Here is a 22,668-nt window from a genome sequence, read left to right on the forward strand (position 1 = left end):
TTTGTACATGCTTGAAATGAATTATAATTGATGAAAGATAAATTACAATCTTGCTAATATTTACGTTTTCAAGTAGGCCTACTTTTCAAGTTGAATTAAAAAATACCAACAACGATAAATGCAAGTTATATTATATGTATAGTCAATGTTTTCACTGATAAAAAAGTGCTTGTACAAAAAGAAAATCATGTTAAACACTACACACAGGAAAAAAAGAAGAAACTATAGATTGATAATTATTGGAATGTATGATCAATGGAACTTTTTGCTGGGACCTATCCTTTACAAGAACAAATACTTTTCTATAGGCCTAACGATTATGCAACAAAAAATAACAAAACTAAGATTTAGAAGAAGATGTGACCCACCGGGATCGAATGACTAGTGTTCAATCTCAGAGGCTTTTGTGATAAAGAACAAGTACATTTTATGTGATTCAGTAATAATAATAATTATAGCATTGTATAAAAGTATAAATTATTATAGTTATGAGCACAAAACCCATTAAACAGTCCGTAAAAAGATTGGTTCAGTAGTAAACTATGATAAAACATGGTGATATAAAAAGGAAATTTGATTGAGAAAATCTAGTGGAAACAATTTATTTTAGGCCCTATTGGAAAATATTCACTTTTGCAAAAATCACTTTACTTATTTCGATTAATACATTTGAATTCTAATAAGAATATTGTGATTTTCCAAGAACTTACAGTCCTTGATTTTTCCAAAAAAATATTTACCCAAATGACTAAAATCTTATTTTTTCGATATAACTTGTATTCTTATTCATACATATGTTGGGTATAGTAATCTAATTTTAATAGGAAAGACAAGGTTATGGTTTGGTAACTCGGTAATTTTTTTTTTTTTATAAACAGAAAAAAAAACATATTAAAGGACACCAGAATTATGACACAAAAATAGACACCTCATCTTACAGACGTATAATAAGCAGTTATTTTTTAAAATAAAATGGTCACAATTTGGGCATTTTTTGAAAAATGGGCAAATTTCAACCCTTTTATTTGTTGCCATAACTAGTTACTATGGTTCTATAATATGTTTATAACACAATATATGCGCATATATGGCAATATTATCGCATACATTTTTAAAAGTGGATATTTTGTCAATTTTTCGAAAAAATTCCTGTACTATAGAACAGGGAAATTTTCGAAAAATGGGTAAATTTCGACCTTTTTATTTTTTGCAATAACTAGTTACTATGGCTCTATAATATGTTTATAACACAATATATGCGCATATATGGCAATATTATCGCATAATTATTTAATTTTATAAAGTGGATATTATGGTCATTTTTTGAAAAAATAATCCCTGTACTATAGTACAGGGAAATTTTCGAAAAATGGGCAAATTTCGACCTTTTATTTTTTGCAATAACTAGTTACTATGGCTCTATAATATGTTTATAACACAATATATGCGCATATATGGCGATATTATTGCATACATTTTAAAAAGTGGATATTTTGGCCATTTTTCGAAAAACTTCCTATACTATAGTACAGGGAAATTTTCGAAAAATGGGCAAATTTCGACTATTTATTTTTTGCAATAACTAGTTACTATGGCTCTATAATATGTCTATAACACAATATATGCGCATATATGGCGATATTATTGCATAAATTTTAAAAAGTGGATATTTTGGCCATTTTTCGAAAAACTTCCTGTACTATAGTACAGGGAAATTCTCGAAAAATGGGCAAATTTCGACCTTTTATTTTTTGCAATAACTAGTTACTATGGCTCTATAATATGTTTATAACACAATATATGCGCATATATGGCAATATTATCGCATAATTATTGAATTTTAAAAAGTGGATATTTTGGTCATTTTTCAGAGATTTTTTCAAAAAATGCCCAAAATATGCACTTTTCAAAATTCAATTATTATGCAATAATGTTGCCATATATGCGCATATATTGTGTTATAAACATGTTATAAAGCCATAGTAACTAGTTATTGCAAAAAATAAAAGGTCGAAATTTGCCCATTTTTCGAAAAAATCCCTGTACTATAGTACAGGGATTTTTTTTAAAAATGCCCAAAATATCCACTTTTTAAAATTGGATTATTATGCAATAATTTTGCTATATATACGTATATATTGCGTTATCTACATTATTATAGACGCATAGTAAGCAGTTATTGCAAAAAATAAAAAGGTCAAAATTTTGGCAAAAAAAATAATGCACAAATAATAATATGTATCAATAAAAAAACACAAATACAAATTAAAAATCATCACATGAATAACATTTATTATAATGCTAATTATGAAGATTAATATATTTCATTATACACTACCACCAATTAACATTGTAACTACATTGTACATGGGGTAGGCCTACTAGCCGTCTTCAGTGCATTTTTAATGCTGATTTCAGATTATTTGAAAAGAAAATCTCTTATAGATAATCGAATGTCAGAACACTTTTATACCAAACCAAAAATACATTCTTGATAAACTTAAACAATGTGATTAAAATAATATAACAGTCCTTTTGATTTATTACAATAACATAAAAATACCCAGTTTAACAGAAACGTATTTAGGCCTACAGAATCTTCAACCACATCCATTTGTGGTCATAAAAAGCTCATTAAATGATTCGAATTAAAGACGGTAAAATGGTTGTATAACACCCAATAAAAGCATTCTGTAGTCAACGATAATTATTATTATATTCAAATGTTAAAAACGTATTATTTTATGTCCAGTTGTTAGTTAATCTTTACAGATAGTGCAAACTTCTTGTCGCAGACTATTACCGTTGATGACGTGAATGGAATATTCAATAATGTTGTGAATGGAATATTCCATAATGACGTGAATGGAATATTCCATAATGACCCAATAGTTTATCCAAGGAAGAGTAACCTACAGCACCAATATATAATAGTAAAACACATTTAAATTCCAATCTATTAATTATTCTTATAGTTTTAATAAATATCTGAGTAATATTACAATTAATTTACAGTACAATATTTCTGGTGTTTTTTTTCCTCCACAAAAGGTTGAACAATAATAAGGCATTGTATTTACAAGCCAAGTAAATTTCATAATAAAATCTATTAACTTATCATGTTAATAACTACTAAATTCTATAACTAGTAAATCATAAACAAAAAGACTTCATAAATATATCAAAATATACATAATTTCATCTGCCGCAGTTACTATTAAAATTATATATCTTTATAAGCAATCTGAACAGATAATCTATTCACAAAGTGCACTTTTTCTTGCCTTTTTAAGTATCTTTTACTATTACACTTTAATTATTAATACAAATTTGCCGAAAAATAATCTAAAATACAGTGCATCCCAATATATAATAAAACAGCCAAATTATACAGAAGATATTACATTAATTAATATAAAATATGATATAAAATATTAAAAAAATGATAAAAATACTAAAACATTGAATAGAACAGAATTAATAAATGTTTAAAATAGTTGTAAATAAATGGAAAGTATTTGTTTAACATTTATTATGTAATTGACTTTTCAACCCAATTAAAACAAAACAATCATTATTTGTCCCAAGTGAAAAACTAAAGTAATGAAAATAACCAATAATAAAGATGATAATGTAAGGTATCTATAAACATTTTTGAAACAGTTCAAAATAACTAGTTTACCAATGGTAACAGATATAGGCCACTCTGGTATTGACACACTTATTAGCAATCAATTATAATGTATTACTAGTCAAATACAATCATTTAAATAACTTATTGAATGCAATCTGTGTGAAAAGATGAGATTAACAAAAAGTCACATTATTTTATTATTCTTTATAAATGCAACATGAATATTGTCATGTATCATGTTATGCTAATGTTATATTATTTATTATTACTATTAAGCATAGTTATTCTGGTTAAATAGGTTTGATCTCACAACACAGTTTTTTATTGATACAATAAATTAGCTTTTCATTCATTTATTCATGAAACACTTGACGAGGTTGGAAGACTGTACAGTAAGAAATAGGTGACATCATTTGTCACTAAAAGTATTAATGCTGGTGCATCATTGATAATGCATCTTTGCGGAGTCTAGAAAACTTAGATATTTAATTATTTACAGAAATAATTATCAGTTTAAACATGCTACATGTTTACAATCAATACATTAAAATTGTCCAGCAAATTAAAAGTAAATTAAAAATGAATATAATTTAAAATATCACACAAAGAATATTGGGAATGCCTCAAATTTAAATAGCAAGGTTAAGTTCATTTCGTTTTAAGTGGCACAGGTGGTTTTTCTTGGTCTCTTGACCATGGGGTTAGAGTTCAAATCAGATTGTATGTTTGTCTACAATCACCTATGAGCATGATGGGTAAACTGGCATACATTCTGGAAGTAAGTTGTGATACACTTTTAAGTTTTAAGGAGAATAAATACAACTGCAAGATGCAAGAACAAATATCATTTTTGCTTTTCTATCAATTAAATAATAGTGTACTGCTATCCTGAGTATTATAATTAGTATGTTTCACAATACAATTGGTTTTGTACCAAAACACACACAAAAGTGTACAGTACATTATCAGTTATCTGGTACAACACTGATATAAATCATGTGATCATTTCATTGCAAAAGGTAAAATGTTGAAATAAACCACAATACCACTGGTTTCCTGGTACACCTGCAGCCACCGCAAAACCTGGTTCACACAGTTGTCTCTTTGGTGACAATTTCCACGACTGGTGCTGTTACGTTTCTATAGTTACATGTGTTGTCAAGGTGATAGCATTCCTCACTGTAATAGTACAGATTTGTTTTTATTATACAAAATACAAACAATTATGTGAAATAGGCCTACAACAAATAATATTGTATATGAAGTAATAATTCTATCAAGTTATTAAAAGACAAGTAAGCAATAAAAGAAATATTAAAGAGAAATGTTAGAAAAGAGATGATTACTATTAACATGTTCACTACTATAGTACAAAGGTATTTACAAAAATAGAAAATCTAATAGAGTAAAAGCTTAAAACCAAATGTTATATGTACTGTAGCATTTTGATCTACAGTATCACAGATAAATATAACCAAAGATGTATTAGTATAGAAATAATGAATGTTTATGAGTGAAATGGTACAAATAATTTCATGAGAGGTGAAAATGTAAGAAATCTGTCACGGAATAAAATTATTTGTACCATTTCACGAATATAAAACATTCATTATTTGTTTTATAACACACCTACTTTTAAACAAGAGGCTAAGCCAAGGCCTAAACAATTTTAAGAGACAGTGCTCCAATTTTAAATACAAAGTCGAACAATTATAGATCACGTACACTACAGGTTGAGCAAATGCGCAGCCAACAAAAAACTACTGTGTGTGGTTGCTCATTGTGTAACGAAAACGAACGCAAAAAAACATAATTGCAGTACTCGATTCACATAACAGCAAGGCACGCTAGACGCTTTGTTGATCCACAATCGTCCAATCAAATGACAAAAATATGCTTAGGTGTGTTATAATTATTAATGCACCATGTTAAAGTATACCTCTACTATGATTGTAAGTAATAATGCACTTTTAGTGGTGACCATGTTAAGTGAGTAAAAATAAACAAAATATGCGCTTACTAACCACGGCAAGGAAGGGTTGGGCAGCCCGTCAGTGGAGCTGTGGACATAGTAAATAATAATAATGTAAAACATAAGAAAATAAATCAACATTGCTAGCATATTATCATATTACTGTAATGTAATGGTATGTAAACAAAACAACGAAAATGGATGCACACATTCTCTGTACCATCATTAAAAAGCTGCAAAAAAATAATCAAATTATATAAAAGACAATGTATAATATATAATAATCTCAACCAAATCAATTAAGAATTCATACACAGTTAATACAATGGAGTAATAATATGATAATGTTCAGTAAAATTAAAGTTGTTTATAAAAAGCATCTTCATTCATTTTATCTATTTAAAGCAAATAAAACTTAAGGGAAAGACAAGATCCTGTAGAAATATGCAAATTATGCTGTTTTACTGACATTCATTTGTTTCACAATCCATGCGCAACACCAATACCGTGGGAGGTATGATTTTAACGTAATATTTACTATAAACTTCAGTGATCAAATCAAATCACTATGCTAACTTTTTCCTGTTTTGTATCCTTGTTTAAAGTTTTCGACGAGTGATTGTCAAGAATGAAAACTCACTATCTTAGCATGGTTGCGCATTTATACATTGCAAAAACTAAGTTTGCTCATCATAAAAAAGGAAAAAGGAACTATAATTTGCCACCCATTAGTTTGGCATGGAAATTGTTGCTTGTGTCATCAAATACCTCATAATGCAATTTAGTTGCATCCCACAATGCAATATGCAACTAAAATAAGAGCGCATGAATTGGAAAGGGAGAATCAAAAGACTAAATATATATTAATAAATAACAAAACATAATTTATATGTATACATTCATCATTTCATCCAGCAAAAATATCACAACAAAATGAAATATAAATATAATCCTGTTCAACAAAAAATCTTTAAATGGTCAAAGACTGCAATAAAAAAAGTCGGGAATAATCGATCATGTGTGACAATCTGCCAACTTACTGGTGATGACAAAGTCGTTCCCCGACTATGTAGCTATCCCTAGTATAAAACTGATAATATCAAGATTAGGAGAAACAAGAAGGCAATATTAAACAATAATACGATGGCTTCATATTTTAATTCAATTTGCTAAAAATAAAGTAATCATTGGAACTTTTAAAGATGTATTTTCCCCCAAAAGTATGAAAAATGTAGATTACTTCAATATATATAAAAAGACAAAATAAACTGTTCAATTTAACAAAAACATGTATTGTCTGACATAATGGCATAATCAATAAAACAAATTTAAAAAAAAACAATTTTTTCATGAGGACAATATCTTTAAGGCTGTAAAAAATAATTATTTCAATAAAATCTAATCTAATAATAGAGAACATAATTAAAATAAAAAATAAGTTAAGCTATGTTCAAAGCCATGGTTCTGTTGGCAAAAGAATAAAATTGAAAAATGGGTAATAGTGTTAAGTTCAAATTCTGTTTGTATTTCTTGATATGAAAACTATAAACAGCAGTAAAGAGGAGATAGAGGCCTAGTGTGAATGCAGCTTTAGTGTACAGCAGGGTATCTACTATAACACTCATCATAATACTATCATGTAAAACAACCACAAATAAAAAAACAAACAATGAATTAAACCAAAAAACCAAATGGACATGACAAATGTGAAAACCATAATTTCCCATCATAGAAAATAAAAATAACCCAAAAACCGAAACACATAATGGGTTAATAGTGGTAAATAAAAAAATTGGTGAAAATGGACTGGCAGCATCTAAAAAATGTAAACAAAACTTACAAAAATTAAGTATCTTGTTCGGATTGCTTGGAAATGAGAAAAATTAATTGAAAAATAGTAAGAAAAAAATGAAAATTTATAATTTGAAACCTAATGATAAAATACATGACATTATCTTTATTAAATCATATTCCAAAATTGATTATTGATTTTTGCATGGAATACATACAAACTCAGACCTCTGATATCTATGTAGATTATTGCGTGGTTTAATTTGCTGGACACTTAAAGCTCTGTCTACACTATCGAGCTTAATGTGACAGAAAATGTGATGTGCCCATATATGGACATGATGATGTCATATCATTACCATATTTGGGTATACCACTACCATATTTGGGCACATCACACTTTTTTGTCAAACTAGTTTGATAGTGTCGACCGAGAAGAAATTCAAATTTAGTAGTTTTTTAAAGCTGGTTGTATTGATAGAACTTCTTTGGTAGATTTCAATATATACATATAAAAGGATGCCAACCAGAACAAAATGTCAGATGATGGAACAAGTGATAGCTAATCTATTACAGCCTTTATTCTGAGGAAAATTTTCTAGAATAATTTATGCACAAAAATGGTATGCATATCAAGCAAAAAAATAACACAATAAGTGACACTTTAATTAATAATATATTGGAACTTACAGAATGTGTAGGTTTCTTGTCTTCAGCTTCTATGATAGCATTTGTTTGTTCTTGGCTAAATTTTACCACAGCTGATATCACTCTTGCCATTGTCTGCAAAAATTATTTAAAAAAAGGTTGCTTTTTGGCTCAAGAAATTTACAGTTAAGTACACTCTTCTCAGCCATGCATCACTATGTGACCGTCAAGTTAAGTGTAATATCTCTTTTCTTTCACATTTAATCTACAAAAATGTAATATTTTAAAATATTGTTTCTCTTGAACAAAGTAATCAATGTTAATTGCCTTCCTTATTCTTACCTTTGTTTCTCTTCCCATCATATATTCAAAGAGGACCTTTTTAAGATACTGTGAATAAACAAGATATCCAATAAAATGTATAAACAATATCAAAGCAATCAAATCCAGTCATATGTATATCATCAAGCATAACATACAAAGCAAGTTGTTGTTTAAACAATGGCCAATTTGGAGAAGTGTTGACAAAATAGTTTTGAAAAAAAAACCCCAAATTGTGAGAACTGCAATTTTATTATTATATTATTGTCTTTAACTATAATAAACTATTGACATTTCAAAAGGAAATACGTATATAAATGGCATATTCAACAAAACAAATAAAAACATTTTTTTTTCAGGGGGAAAGTATATTTAAGGCTGCAAAAATAAATATTTCAATAAAATCTAGTCTAATAATTGAGAACATAATATAACAGAAAATAAAAATGAAGCTACGTTCAAAGTCCTGAGTCTGTTGGCAAACGAATAAAAGTAAAAAACAAGTAATAGTGTTTGTGAATTGTATTTCTTGATATGAAAGCAACAGGAAAAATGTAATATAGTGGAGATACAGACCTAGTGTGAATGCAGCTTTAGCATACAGCAGGGTGTCTACTATAACACTTATCACAAATAAATAGATAAAACAAAAATAAAATTAAACCAAACAAACCAAATGGACAAATGTGAAAACCATACTTTTCCATCATAGAAAATAAAAATAACCCAAAAACCGAAACACATAATGGGTTAATAGTGGTAAATAAAAATATATAAAATATTAGTGTTGTGATGATAGTTCATATCAAAGTTTTAAAGCTACTTTTATCTTATAAATACTGTGAAACTAACTTCTGGATCAGATTCAAATACTCAATAATCCTTACCTCAATCTCTGTTGGTTCTTGCAGTGGAATTCCTTCAGGCCAAGGGTTACTAGGTCCATTCTCTGATGTTGCTGCTTTCATACTATTTATCTCATCTAGAAGTTGTTTCTCTCTTAATCTCAGCTCTGCTACCTGTCCTCGTTGTTCTTTCAACTCACCCTGAAAAAAGTTGGTTTCCAAATTTAGAAATGACAGAATTATCTGAACATCAATTTAATGTGTGTGTCATAAAAAAAGCCTGCTTACGAAAGCAGAGTAAGAAAAAGTAACACACTCTAAGGCTCTGTCTACACTATCAAACAAGTTTGACAAAAAAGTGTGATGTGCCCAAATATGGTAGTGATATTCCCACATATGGTAGTGATATGACATCATCATGTCCATATATGGGCACATCACATTTTTTTTTTGATAATGTAGACAACTCTAAGCGTTAATAGTATTAGTGGTATTAGGTGTTATTGTTTCTTTCTCTGGGTTGAAACACTGTTGTTTTTATTAAACCTACATTAGGATTCATGTATAACATATTATTGCTGTACAGGTATGGATATTATTGCTATGTAAATAAAACAATAATAGGTTGTGGAATCATGTCTTAAAGATGTCTAATGCTGGTAATGTAGTGAAGATCGCTTGCTAAAAGTGTGCTCTATATCTTTAATAAAGATTAATACTAGCGGTGTCATAAATGTAGTATTGATATAGTTTTGCGCTTTCATTAAAAAGAAATGACTCAGATTTGGGAGATAATTGACAAAACAAAAAATGTACAGAAAAGAGAGAAATGAGGACATCACTTGACAGTCATCTATCATCTAACTATTCAACAAATTGTATTCAGAAAAGAGACCAAACGCAAACCCAACAACTAACCACCAAGTATAATAAACAAATAATATACAAACATAGAATTGTCTTATGCATAAAATAACAATATTTGGATAAGTTTATTCAAACGAATATGCTGCATGCATGTTAGTATGGCGATGTTGAAATGATGACTCACCAGAATAGCATCGTTGTTGGGTTGATTTACCTGAGAGTATGGGTCCAAATCCTCAATGGATTTTGGTACTGAAGTCTACAAACAAAAATTACAAAGTGTGCAAAGCTTTGTTCCAAAAATGAAGTATGGTACTGTACTATGATTTACCTATGTTGTGTACTTTTTTTACTGTTATTGTTATAATTAATTTGAGTAATGGTATTGATACTAATATTAATAAAGATTGATTTTTTTCAAATTTATTGTAACTAACCAAGAAATATGAGTTACATATATTTTTTCTACCACCCATGTCCAATTTTATAAATATTTGATTTTTCATTTGTGCATTAATACGTTAATCATCATTTTGCAGAGAGTGTAAATGGGGTATGATTGCACTAAACTGGTTTAACTATACAAACACCACAATGAAATACATACTTTCACACTTGATACTATTAAATACACATTTACAATGCCAAACTTTAAAATGTGTTGAATGAATTAAAATAGGTACCATACATAAAATGTCAAAATCGAAAAAATACCACATGAACTAAAAATATGTAATTGATATATTTTTAAAACAAGCCATGCAGAATTGAAATAATATATAGTTACCTGATGAATGTTCTCCAGCTCCTGTCGGTGAATCTCTCGTAATTCATCAATTTTAGCTTGTAATGTCTGTGTCATTCTTAAATCTAACTCTTCAAGTTCGTTCTGATGCTGTGATTCGTTGTGCTCAAGTCGGAACTCGATCTCGTTTAGTTGTGATTTGTGATCAACCTGTAACTGGTTTATTCGCGATTCGTATTGTGTTTTTGTTTCAGATAATTCTTCACGCAACTCCTACAAATTTAAATTGATTTGAGTACAATAAAGACTTATTGAGTGAGATTAAATTAGGATTTAGCAATTGCCTTGACATTAACATCATTTGTATTGTTCTAACATAATATAGATGCAAATTTACAAGCCAAACACAAACCTTAAGCTGCTCTTCATATGTTTCTGAAATAGTTTCCATCTCTCGGGATTGATCATCAATATTCTCCTGCAGTTCTCTCATCATCTCTGTGTGTTCTTTCTCCATTTTCACTTCCACGGATTGCCCTTTACCTAAAATCAATCATGTAATCATTAATATATTAACATCTGCTTTACAGGGTATAAGTTACAAGCTTTAACATTATCCGTCTGTTTGTGTAAACGCTCTAGTCATTGTTGGTGTTATAATCTATGACCACTTTTTACTCTCTTACTTGCAGTATCTCTAACAATTATTTCCCAAGATCTACTTCTTTTAGGACACCTATGACCTGTCATAAGGTCTTCTTATTGTCTTTTAGATAATCAAGATCTGCCTTGATCCTTCCACAACCAAAACCTGAGCTCCATTGCCCTACCATAACAAGTTCTGCTTAATCCCTAGATAATCAAACTCTTACTTGATTGTCCCAACCACAAAACCTTACTTGAGCTCCATTGCCCTACCATAACTAGTTCTACTTAATCCCTAGATAATCAAACTTGTACTTAATTGTCCCACCCACAAACCCTCACTTAAGCTCCATTGCCTTACCTATGACCTGTCTTAGGTTCTGTTGCATCTCTTGGTCTTTCATTGCCATCTTCATATTAACCTCTTTAAGCAAGTGCTTAACTTTCTGACTGTGTTCTATGCTTTGGTCTTGCAGACGTGTATCACACTCTAATCGCATTTCACGTAATCGTTCTTCTATTTCTTTCTGTCGACTTTTTAAAACTTCTTCACATCGATTTCTAAATAACAAAAATACAAATGCAATTATTTTGTTATCAAGTTAAGTTATGCAGACCTCAGTCAAGAAATCAACTAATTTCTTCTATTCAACAAAAATCAAACAGTGGTGTTAAATACTTACTCTATGTCCATCAGTTGTTTCTCATGATTTTCCTTTAATGTCTCAATTTGGCTCAGCAGTTCATTTTCTTTGGCTTTCATAGTTTCGCTTACTTCCTTAATTTTATCTTCAGCATTCTTCTGTTGAGCTTCAGCACCAAGAAGACTTTCTCTTGCAACTTTAATATTTTCTTCAACAACTTGCTTAGATTCTGTTTCAATTTTGACCTTTTCTTCATCTAATATAGTTTGCCATTCTTCCTTTTCTTTCTGGTGAAGCTGTTCAACTTCTTTGATTTGTGCCTCCAAAGCAAGAATTCTATCAGATTGATTCTTTTCTAAAGACATTATTTGATTTTGTGCATCTGATAGTTTTTCTTCTTTAGCTTTAAGTTCAGTTGAAAATTGGTTCTTTATTTGTTTTAATTTTCCTTCAGCCTTCTTTTTCAATTCAGCAAGTTTCTCTTTGCTCTCTGCTTCAAGAGTAGCAGTTACCGTTTGAATTTGTTGGTTTAATTCCTCAATTTTATCATCTCTACCTTTCAGTTCAGATTCCATGTCACTAATCTTAGTTTGAAGGTTCTCTTCCAACCTAGATGCATTTTTTTGATCATTACTTTCTTTCTCTTTGATGTCCTGTTCTAAAATCTTCTTTTCTTCTTCAAATGTTGTTCTTAATTTCTTTAACTCTTCCTCAAGTTCATCCATTTTTAATTTGGAAGTTGTCTTTAATTGTACAAGTTCATTTTCAGTAGATTGTGCTTGAAATTTAGCATCCTTCAAAGAGGCTTGGTTTTCAATGTCAGTCTCGATTACCTCTTCTATACGCTCCTCTAACTGAGCTACTTTCATGTCATGCTTTTGGCATAGTTCCCTGATTTCAAACTCATGCTGTTTCTGAATTTCTTCAATTTCCAATGATTCCATACGGAGTGATTCAACATTATTTGAATGTGTCTTTTCCATATTCTCCATCATCTCAAAATGTTGTTGCTCCAATTCATCCATATTAGTTTTATGCTTCTTTTTTAGATCATCAATTAAATTTTCGTGTTCCTTTTCTTTATTAAGAAGTTGTTCCTCATGTTGTTTAGTAAGTGTTTCAACTGTTTCAGAATTTTTCTTTTGAAGTTGTTCACAATTAACATTTAGTTCCTGAAGCTTCGTCTTGTAAGAAGAAATTTTAGATTTTGCTTGATCTCTTAGATCAACCATCTGCTTCTTGTGAATTGAATCTTTCTTAGAACTCTCTTCTTCATGTTCTTTCTTCAGACGTTCAATTGCCTCTTTGTGTATGCTCTCCATTTTCATGGTTACATCATCCTCTCCCATCTGTTTGTCCTTCATTAAATCAGATAATTGTTTTGAAAATTCTTCTTCTCTATCAGCAAGCTTTCTATGAAATTCCTCATTTTGTCTACTAATTTCTTCATTATGTTCGATTTTGATTCTTGAAATGTTTTCTGTTTGCTCTTCTGCACTATTTTGCATTTGTTGCAGTTGCTCTTTCAGAGTTTCAATTTTTACTGATAATTCAACTGTAACTTGTGTTGTCTTCTGGTTAAGGGTTTCTTCTAATGATTTTAATTCATTCTCTTTCTGTTTTATCACTTCTTCCAATTGTTGTTCTTTCTGTTTAGCTGCTTCTCTTTCCTTCTGTACTATTTGTGATATTTTCGCTTTAGCCTGTGCTTTTAAATCTTCAATCTGACTGGTGTGCTTTGCAGTCCAATTGTTTTTCTCTTGTAAAAGTAGTTCAGCTGCATCTTTTATTTCAGCATCTTTCATTGCCATTTTCTCATTCAATTCTATTTCATGTTTTTCTTTTAAACTTGTAATCTCCGAGTTAAGCGCTGAAACATTTTGAATAGCTTCTTTCATTTGATCTTGTATTGTGATATTTGAATTTTCTTTGTCTTTAAATTGTGTTTGTAATTGTTTTATATGATCATCTTTCTCATTAATCAGTGTAGATAAATCATTAACCTGTTGTTGTTTCTGCTCCATCTCTTGCTCAATATGTCGTAACATTTCCAATCTATCTTTCAATTCTTCAATTTCTACAGATCTTTCACCTTTTTCTTCATGTAAATTCAAAATTTCTTTATTCCTTGCACTCACTTCTGACTCCAATTCTTTCGCCTTTTCTTGGTAATTCCTCTCTTTCTCGCCGTATTCTGCTAATGCAGTCTCCCATTGATGTTGCAATTCTTTCATCTTTTGTTTCATTTCATTCTCCAGCAATTCTTTTTCTGTAGTTTTATTGTCCAATTGATTCTGTAAGCGCTCTATTTCATCACTGCATTTCTTTTCTGTATTGTTTTGTTCTTGAATTTGTCTCTCATAAGAAGAGATTGTGGAATTGGCTTCAATCAGTTTTTGTTCCAATTCATTTGCCACAGCACTCACCGAACTCTGTGTCTGCATCTTTAATACATCCACTTGACGGGCCAACTCCTTCTCATATTGATCTTTTTCTTGTGTCAACTTTTCTTCTGATTCTCTTTCTAATTTTTCAATAGTAGAATTTCTTTCAACTGATAGTTTACTCAATTCCTCTGTTTTTTGTTCAAACTGTTCATGGACTGTTGCAAGTTCAGATTTTACGTCACATGTCAATTTTTCCAGTTCATCAATCTTTCTTATAGATACTTGTTTCTCGTCTTCAAACTGCTTTACTTGCTCAGTTAACGTCACAATACTTTGGTCATGTTCTAATTGCAGTGTCTGATGGGTTTTTTCAAGCGAATTCAAATTTCTTTCCACATTTTCTAACTGTTTGTCTTTTTCAATAACAGCATCTCTAGCTGTTTTTAATTCTTCAGATTTTAATTTGATTTCTTTATTTAGTTCTTCAATGTCTGTCTCAGATTTCAGTAAGCCTTCTCTTTCTTTTCCAATAGTATTGTTGGCAACACAGAGATCATTGTCATACTTTGTTTGCAGTGCTTTTAATGAATTTTCAAGTGCTTTCTCATTTAGTTTCAGCTCTTGAATCGTTCTCTCAAAATTTCCAATCATTTCATTTGCATCACACAACTTTTTTCCAAGGTCACCAGCAACCTCGTCAACTGTACTTTTTTTCTGTACCTCAAGCATTTCAATTTTACGTTGTGTTTCCTTTTCATAATTCTCTTTCTGGAAAACCAATTTCTGTTCGTACTCATTGATTTTATGTTGATGTTCTGCATTCTTCTGTTCTGCCTCTTGAATCAATTGCGCCACTTTTTGTTTTAGGTCACAGACTTCTTCAGAGTATTTCTTTACTGCATTTACATTTTCTTTCAATTCCTTTTCAGTAATGTCATAAGCTGCACTTTTTTCTTCTAATTCTTTAACCCTTTCTTGTTTGTTTTTAATTTCAGATTCAAGTTGTTGTTGAGCTGTCTGTAAGTTTTCTTGTAAGTCTTTCAACTGGTTTCTTAAACTCTCGTTCTCTTTTGTCCAGTTGTTAATCTCTGATTCCATTTCGTTCCTACATTCAGTTAAATCAGCCTCTAATTTAGAAATGCTCTTTCCACGGTCAATCAACTCTTGAGCCTGTTTTTGATTCCGTTGCTTTAATTCTGTTACTGTTGAATTCAGTTTGTTTAACTGGTCTATTTTTTCTTGAACAACCGCCTGATGTGATCGATTCATGTCCTCAACCTTTGCTTTCAGGTCACAATCAGCCTCCTGTTCTGTTTGTTGGACAATTTGTCTTTGTTGTTCTAGAGCCTCTTCAATTTGTGTATTCATCTGCATCTGTAATTCCTCAACCTTACACTGAATCTCTGCTTCTTTTTTATCTGTAAGTTCTTGCAAGATCTTCTTGTGTTGGGCTTTTTGTTTGGCAATTGCATTCTTGCTCTTTTCAATGACTTCTTCAAGTTTATTGTTAGCTGCTCTGATTTCTTCTTGTGAATTCTCTTTTAAATGTTGCACTGAAATTTCTAACTCAAGTTTTTCCTAAAAAAAAAGATTATATATTGGATAAAAATAACTTTATAAAATATATCAATCCATAGATATTTCCATTGCCTAATTTAGTATTTCTGTATTTTGTTGTTTGCAAGTACAAAAAAAGAAGAAGCAGTCAATCGCTGATGGAAAGAAAGTACACACTTACTGATTTCATTTGGTCAATGATTCTCTGTAACTCATCTTTCTGGTTATCTTGAGCACTAACAGCAGCCATCTTCTGAAGTTCTCGCTCTTCTATAGCCATCATCATTTCAGACTCCTTTTCTTTTAAAATGTTTTTATGTAGGCTTTCTAAATTCTGTACTGCTAGCTCCTGTTCTCGTTCCTGTACCAATTAAAATGGTCATAAATAAATTAAGTCGGAATAATGAGCACATATTGAAAAGCATTCACTGTTTTGAGCGAATATTTCAATTCTGAAGACAAACTAAATATTATTAGGTTACAAGAATAGATGGATGAGGTTACACAGTCACGCAGCACATTTTTTAGGATAGATTTTGAGATCAAATAAAAATATAACAATTTACAAAAAACTCTTTTAAAAGAACCCTCTTGATCAATATCAATCACACTTCATATTGTCCTGAGTGTATGTATGACATGCTTCTTACCTTATTTGTGATGGCTTCTTTGTACGTTTCTTCATTTGTAGCAATGATGGCTTCCCAATGTTTGTTCCTTTCATCCACAGCTCCTTCCTTATCTTTTTGCAATTCTACTTTAAGTTTCTCCATTTCTTCCTGTTAGGTATATATTGAAACATGTTTAATTAGATTATACTTTTTAAAAGAATCTATATTTATTAAAGTTTAATTAAAGCTATGAAATACACGATTTAATAACAAAAACATGGTTATTAAATATAATTAATACAATACGAAACCTTAAATTATACTTATAAACATCAATTCTAACCTGGAAATGATTGATAACCGCTTGCTTTCCACGCGACAACTCCTGTGCCAGATTCTGCTTGTCCTCATCCCCACGTTTTTCTGTGGTTTGTAACTGTGCCTCAAGATCTTCAACTAACAACATAAAATACAAAAATAGATATTCTAGCAGTGGTGTACACAAATGGAGATGGTGAGAAATACAAAAGTGTTTCTCATTACTTAATTTTAGAATACAATTGCAATATCTAATAATTACTTTAAACTCTGAGCATTTGTAATGATAATGAGCAACTGAGGGTTCTATGGGCAGGAGTGTTCTGTAACACAGCACTGCAGCACAAGCTGAGATTTTAAATTCCATGAATCTTTAATAACAAGGAATTCCACCAAAGAGCAAATGCATCAAATAAACTTAAGAATCCTCTCAAGTTGAAACATCAATATGTATTTATACTTTTGCTCACCTCACGTACCTCAAAACCTTTTTTCATGCTTTTTTTTCTTTGTCATATTTGATTTTTCTAAAGGGTTTTACGACTAGAGACAATTACTTGTCTCTGTAAAATCCATGTAATGTAATTTATATGGCTGAATAAAACTAATAAAACCTAAAACTCTGTCTACACTATCAAACTAGTTTGAAAAAAAAAGTATGATGTGCCCAAATATGGTAGTGATATATTTAAATATGGTAGTGATATGACTTCATCATGTCCATATATGGGCACATCAAATTGTTTTGTTACATAAAGTTTTATAGTGTAGACAGAGCTTTATATACATGCCAACAATGTTATAAATTAACCTTTCTTCTCATATTCTGATCTACTGGTTTCAGCTGCATCTCTCTCACTTGTCAGCTCTTTGACTTTATCTCTCAATTCTGAATGTTGTTTTTCTAGCGCTTCCAGGTTCTCGTGCATTTGACGTTTAGTCTCAGCGATGGCCAATGCTTTTTCACCCTCAACCTGATCCATCATCTCCTTTGCTTTTTTCAGCTGTTCTGAAAATTTATTCTTTTCAAGTTCTTGTTGTTTCTGCAAATATAAATCAAATGACATTTATTATGTTGTATTAAATCCCATAGATCTATTGACACAAACACACAGCTACCATTTTAGGAATGTTAGGTTCAATTTTATGGAACAATTTTATTAAAAATATATTTAGAAAATAAACAAATATTTCAATAATTTCTTTATTCTGAAAATTGATGGGAAATAATAGATTATACTAGTCGTTTTATTGTGATGAACTGATTGATTAAATAGAAAAAGTTTTTTGTATTTTAAAGTTTCATTAGTTGTCCAAAAGGTAAATGTTTGCCAGAAAAATTCACCTGTGGCAGAGTGATGTATGATTAGCTTTGGAAGAAGAGTAACCCTCTTGTAATGTAAGGTATTAAAATTAATGAATTTACTAATTGAAAAAAAATGTCAAAAACTTATGCTAGATTCTGACAATCATATTAAACTTGCCATTAGTGATTTGAGGTTGTGCAGCAGTAATGGTCAAAATGCTTCACAAAAACATCAACAAAATAGACATGAAGATTACCTTTAATTCTTCAAGCTCTTCTGCTTTTTCCTTCACTTGTTTTTCAGCTTTTTCCATTCCACTTGATAGTTCACTGTTCTTTTCTTTATTATTCCTCATTGTTTCTTTACATTTTGTCAATAGTACTTCTAACCTTTTCACTTTTTCCTTTAGAACTTGCATGGCTTCTGGATCAGGTGCAGCTTCTTTTGGTTTAGAGTCCGAGACATCATCACCTTTACCATTCTTTGCCGTTTCACTGCCTGGAACAACACCGTGCTTGTATAAGCCAACCTAACGATAATATTTGAGGTGATGTTAGAAATATATTTTCCCCCTGAAAATTGTTTTTAAATGTTTTTTTTGTTGAATACGCAATTTTAATATAACAAATTATTAACTTTGACCAAAAATTTGATATAAAAAAACATGTTACCTGAAAAAATTAGTAAAATTGGCTGGAAGTCAATGGGTTTTTGGTTGAATGTTGTATTTTTATAAGCAAAAACATTTCTTTTCAGTTATTTTTCTACGAAATTGATTATTGATTAACTTGATTAAAACTGCAAAATGACCTATTCAAAGTCTTTTTTTTTATATTAATCTTCATTTTTCATGTTTTTGGAGACAATACATTCCTAAAATGTTCAATTTGGCAAAACTGTACTAGTTAATATAGTGATAATATTATAGGCTACCTGTGTCTGAAGGACATTAATCAACTCATCTTTCTCCTCCAGTATTAAGTCAAAGTTTTCCTGTAGATGCTGCTTAGCCTGTTGGTCCAGCTGAGCGGCCTACAAAATATAAAATCAGTGTTTAAGATACTAACAAACTAAACACAAAATTACATTTTTGGATTTTTCAATATGATGAACACAACATAAATTATATTATCTCATATGTTTATGGATCTTTCAGATCATAAATGTTGATGTTATATGAGATTATCAAATCATTACACAGTATCTAAAGAATACTCTGTTCTTATAAATTGTAGAATGTGTTGTTGTGTTATTAACCTCACAAACAAACACACAGAGAGACTTACTTCCTTCAATTCTGATATTCTTCTGAGGGCTTTGTCTTGGGTTTGTGTCATAATATTCTGAAAAACAAAATAAAAATGGAATGTCAGTTTCTACAAAAAGCAGTAAAACATTAATTATTACCATCATTAGATATAACTTATCCATAGAACTAATACCGAACAACACATGATACGTAATTAACCAATCAAATTGCAAGAATATAATCAGGTGTGTTATAATAATGAATGAATGAAACTATACCTTAATTTTAGCATTCTCTTTTTGAAGATCTTTGTATGCATTCACAACCTTAAAATTAAAATTTTAAAAAATCATTTAACATTTAAAAAAAACTAAATCAAATAATTTTGCTACTAAATCACACATTCAATCAACAACAAAAAATCAATCAATCATGTACAGTATTGTCAATCAGTCATTTATATCAATCATTTACATTATTATTTTAATAATTTAAAAATATTTTCTATTACCACAGACTAAAATGCAATGTCTAATTACTGCAGACTTAAATATATTGCAGTAGAAAGAAATTCATCACACTTACATCAATAAATTTTCCTTTGTATCTTGTCAGCTTCTTCTCAACTTTGTGAAACTTTTGAAGTAACTCATCCTTGGTGAATGCATCAAGGTTCACCAGTGGTTCATCTATCTCACTCTCCGTGTCTGAAGGTGCTTGATATACCTTCTGGGGTGTCTGATACGTTGGAAACAGTGGGCTAGGTGCCTCAGGGTCATGGTTGGACGCTTTTACTGGAGTTGTGGGAACCTAATAATGAAAATAAGAGAAAATCAATTATAGAGTAGAATGCTACTGTATGTTTGAGCAGCTTAATGTATTTTTATTTTTGAGAGGGTCTCTAATGATCAGCTTTGGCAGGATGGACCACCATCATAAAGTACTGTTGAAATAAATAAAAATAAATAAATTTGTGTTGATGTTCAAAAAAAGAAAAGAAGCTCATACTATCTTGAAATGATTTTGAGATGTGTTTTTTTTCGAAAAGAGGCGCAGGGGGCTTCCTTTCGAGGTTTTACGGTAAGACTAACACAAGATATTTGTTACATTTTTTGTATATAGTCTTTTTTGGTTTTTTAATTTAAGTAAATGTTTCTAATGGATGTCTCATTCATAAGTTTAAAGTTTTCTTGCTTAAAATTTAAATAATATAATGGCAATCAAAGGTAAACTATAATTTCACAATGTGTTTTACAAAACTCAAACTACCTGTATATATGTTTTAAAATCATAAGCACACAGTACAATTGATACTACAGTGCATATACTGGTACATTTTTTACATTTGTTAACATAAACATATACAGTGTGTGTGTTACTGTGTATTACTGTATACTAGGTTTGGAAAGCAAGCCAACCAAATCCATTTCATCATACACTGTATTGGTCTTTTAACATAGTTATTTTTTTCATTTATTTTCAAGTAAGACTGGATTTGAAGTTAAAACTGCCAAATTGTATACCTGTTCTTCTGCTTGACTTTTAGCATCTTCCACACTCTCCGTGTCCGTCGTCTGCTCATTCTGAAGCTGCTCAGACTCTGGTGCTGCCTCGTCTTTTGCTTTCACTTGGGCTGACTATAGAAACATCATAAAAACATCTCCTATTACTTGATTGTTATTTGTTTTGCATTTGTTTAATATAGTATTGTAAATTCAAGTAAGATTAATATAATCATGTATAACAATAATTAATTTTTAGAATGAATAAAACTGAAAAGAGATTTGATCAAATTGTAAACACACATCTTCCAGGCCTTGACTTTTAAGGCGAGAGAGTGCGATCACTCATCTAACACACTCCTAAACTGCCCTTGAGGTGTGCGATTTCAACCAAAATACAAACAGCACACCTACAGCACCCCCCCCCCCCCCCCACCCTGAATGTATTGAGGAGTGAAATTTGTAGCACACCTATATTTTTCCATAATTGTATGGAACCTTGTTACATGTCTTAATCTAATGTTAACCATTAACGTTGATTGAATAACTGTATTATTATTGCTAATTATGATTTCACAAATCAGTTTGTATTAAACGGCATATTTAACAGTAGGCAAGGTAGTGCTATCAATTCATTTTACCTGAGGCCTTCTGCTGTTTAAGGTGTGTATGGGTCTCCTGGGAGTACCCTGCTCTGGAGATGCAGGATTAATAGGTTGGGAGGTTGTTGCTTCACCATCCTAAAAATAAGATAAAAAATGATGCAAAATTCTGAATAGGTTGTCTTCAGCCGATATATTATAAATAAGCTGTATTAGAGTAGATAAAGAGTAATCATTAACAAATAAATCCTTAAAATTAATGATTTTACAGGCAGGTTTTTCACTGTTTGCATACCACCTGTACTCCATAAAACAAAAACACATTCTACCACTTTTGAAGTCGTATTCAGACAGTGCGAGAAATCATCGTCAAAAAGTACGTCTAGGCCTATCCACGATGAAGACTTAAATAACATATTACTCCATGCCTACTCTAGCCTAGGCCTATACTGTACGTACATTTTCTATTTTAATATTATACTTAATTAGCATTTAGGCCTAACCTAGCTTAGGCCTCGCCTAGCCCTATATATTTTCGAATATTGGTCAAGAGAGTCTCTAAATCAACTCGATCGTCAGTGCACCTTATACGGCTTTTAGCCCTTGACCCTCCACCCACCTAGGCCTATGTATCGGGAGGCAGGCGACCCGACCCAGCTAGCACTGAGCAGCCAGCAGGCAGGGGAATCTGCAACCAGCAGGCCGCCCAGAAAGCAGGGCTGAAAATAAAAGAGTACCGACCTGTTTTGGCGTATTTCCTGGGGTTTTCAATCTTCCAGGTGACTTGCTAGTTTCTTCAGCTATTTTTGTTTTTAATTTCTTAAACATGTTTATGAATTGAATGTTTTAACCTCGGAAAATATACTAGGCCTAAACAGGGCTAGCTTTAATAACCACAGAAAATCGCCATGTTAGTGTACAGAGCATGCGCATGACACGTGGAGGATGGTAATATAGGAGGTATATTCAGAGCGTCATTCTGACGATGGAGCATTCTCTACTTCTCTACGGAGCGCCATTTAT

At 30.8% G+C, this 22,668-nt stretch overlaps 1 protein-coding gene across 5 annotated transcripts; it reads right to left on the reverse strand.

The window, feature by feature from the left end:
• Positions 1-2,265: 2,265 nt before the first annotated feature.
• On the reverse strand, positions 2,266-22,578 carry LOC144840723 (uncharacterized). Of its 5 annotated transcripts, none has more exons than XM_078696702.1 (23): positions 22,387-22,578; positions 21,685-21,783; positions 21,065-21,178; positions 20,127-20,351; positions 19,820-19,867; positions 19,579-19,635; positions 19,226-19,324; positions 18,549-18,821; positions 17,797-18,028; positions 17,011-17,123; positions 16,707-16,835; positions 16,238-16,417; positions 12,152-16,077; positions 11,830-12,029; positions 11,236-11,366; positions 10,866-11,096; positions 10,293-10,337; positions 9,254-9,412; positions 8,388-8,435; positions 8,088-8,180; positions 7,447-7,472; positions 5,659-5,694; positions 2,266-4,813 (listed from the first exon to the last, which is right to left on the reverse strand). In XM_078696702.1, exons 1-21 carry the CDS (start codon positions 22,471-22,473, stop codon positions 7,452-7,454), a joined length of 6,510 nt encoding a protein of 2,169 aa, XP_078552828.1. In that variant the 5' UTR covers positions 22,474-22,578; the 3' UTR covers positions 2,266-4,813; positions 5,659-5,694; positions 7,447-7,451. The 5 variants fall into 5 exon arrangements, with proteins under 5 accessions (XP_078552828.1, XP_078552825.1, XP_078552829.1 ...); XM_078696699.1 differs by having other exon boundaries at positions 10,263-10,337; positions 22,387-22,577; XM_078696703.1 differs by lacking the exon at positions 10,293-10,337.
• Positions 22,579-22,668: the final 90 nt, after the last annotated feature.

The sequence above is a fragment of the Antedon bifida genome, chromosome 4 (genome assembly GCF_963402885.1).
Source record: "Antedon bifida chromosome 4, ecAntBifi1.1, whole genome shotgun sequence".
Lineage (NCBI taxonomy): Eukaryota > Metazoa > Echinodermata > Crinoidea > Comatulida > Antedonidae > Antedon > Antedon bifida.

What these genes read in the sequence shown, in the direction of transcription:
- LOC144840723 (XM_078696699.1), bottom strand. Translation starts at nt 22,473, where the DNA reads ATGTTTAAGAAATTAAAAACAAAAATAGCTGAAGAAACTAGCAAGTCA. An exon ending in CAGGAAATACGCCAAAACAG is followed by an intron (nt 21,784 to 22,386) that starts GTCGGTACTCTT and finishes TCTTATTTTTAG; the next exon opens with GATGGTGAAGCAACAACCTC. An exon ending in AGCTGGAGAACATTCATCAG is followed by an intron (nt 10,338 to 10,865) that starts GTAACTATATAT and finishes TTTTGTTTGTAG; the next exon opens with ACTTCAGTACCAAAATCCAT.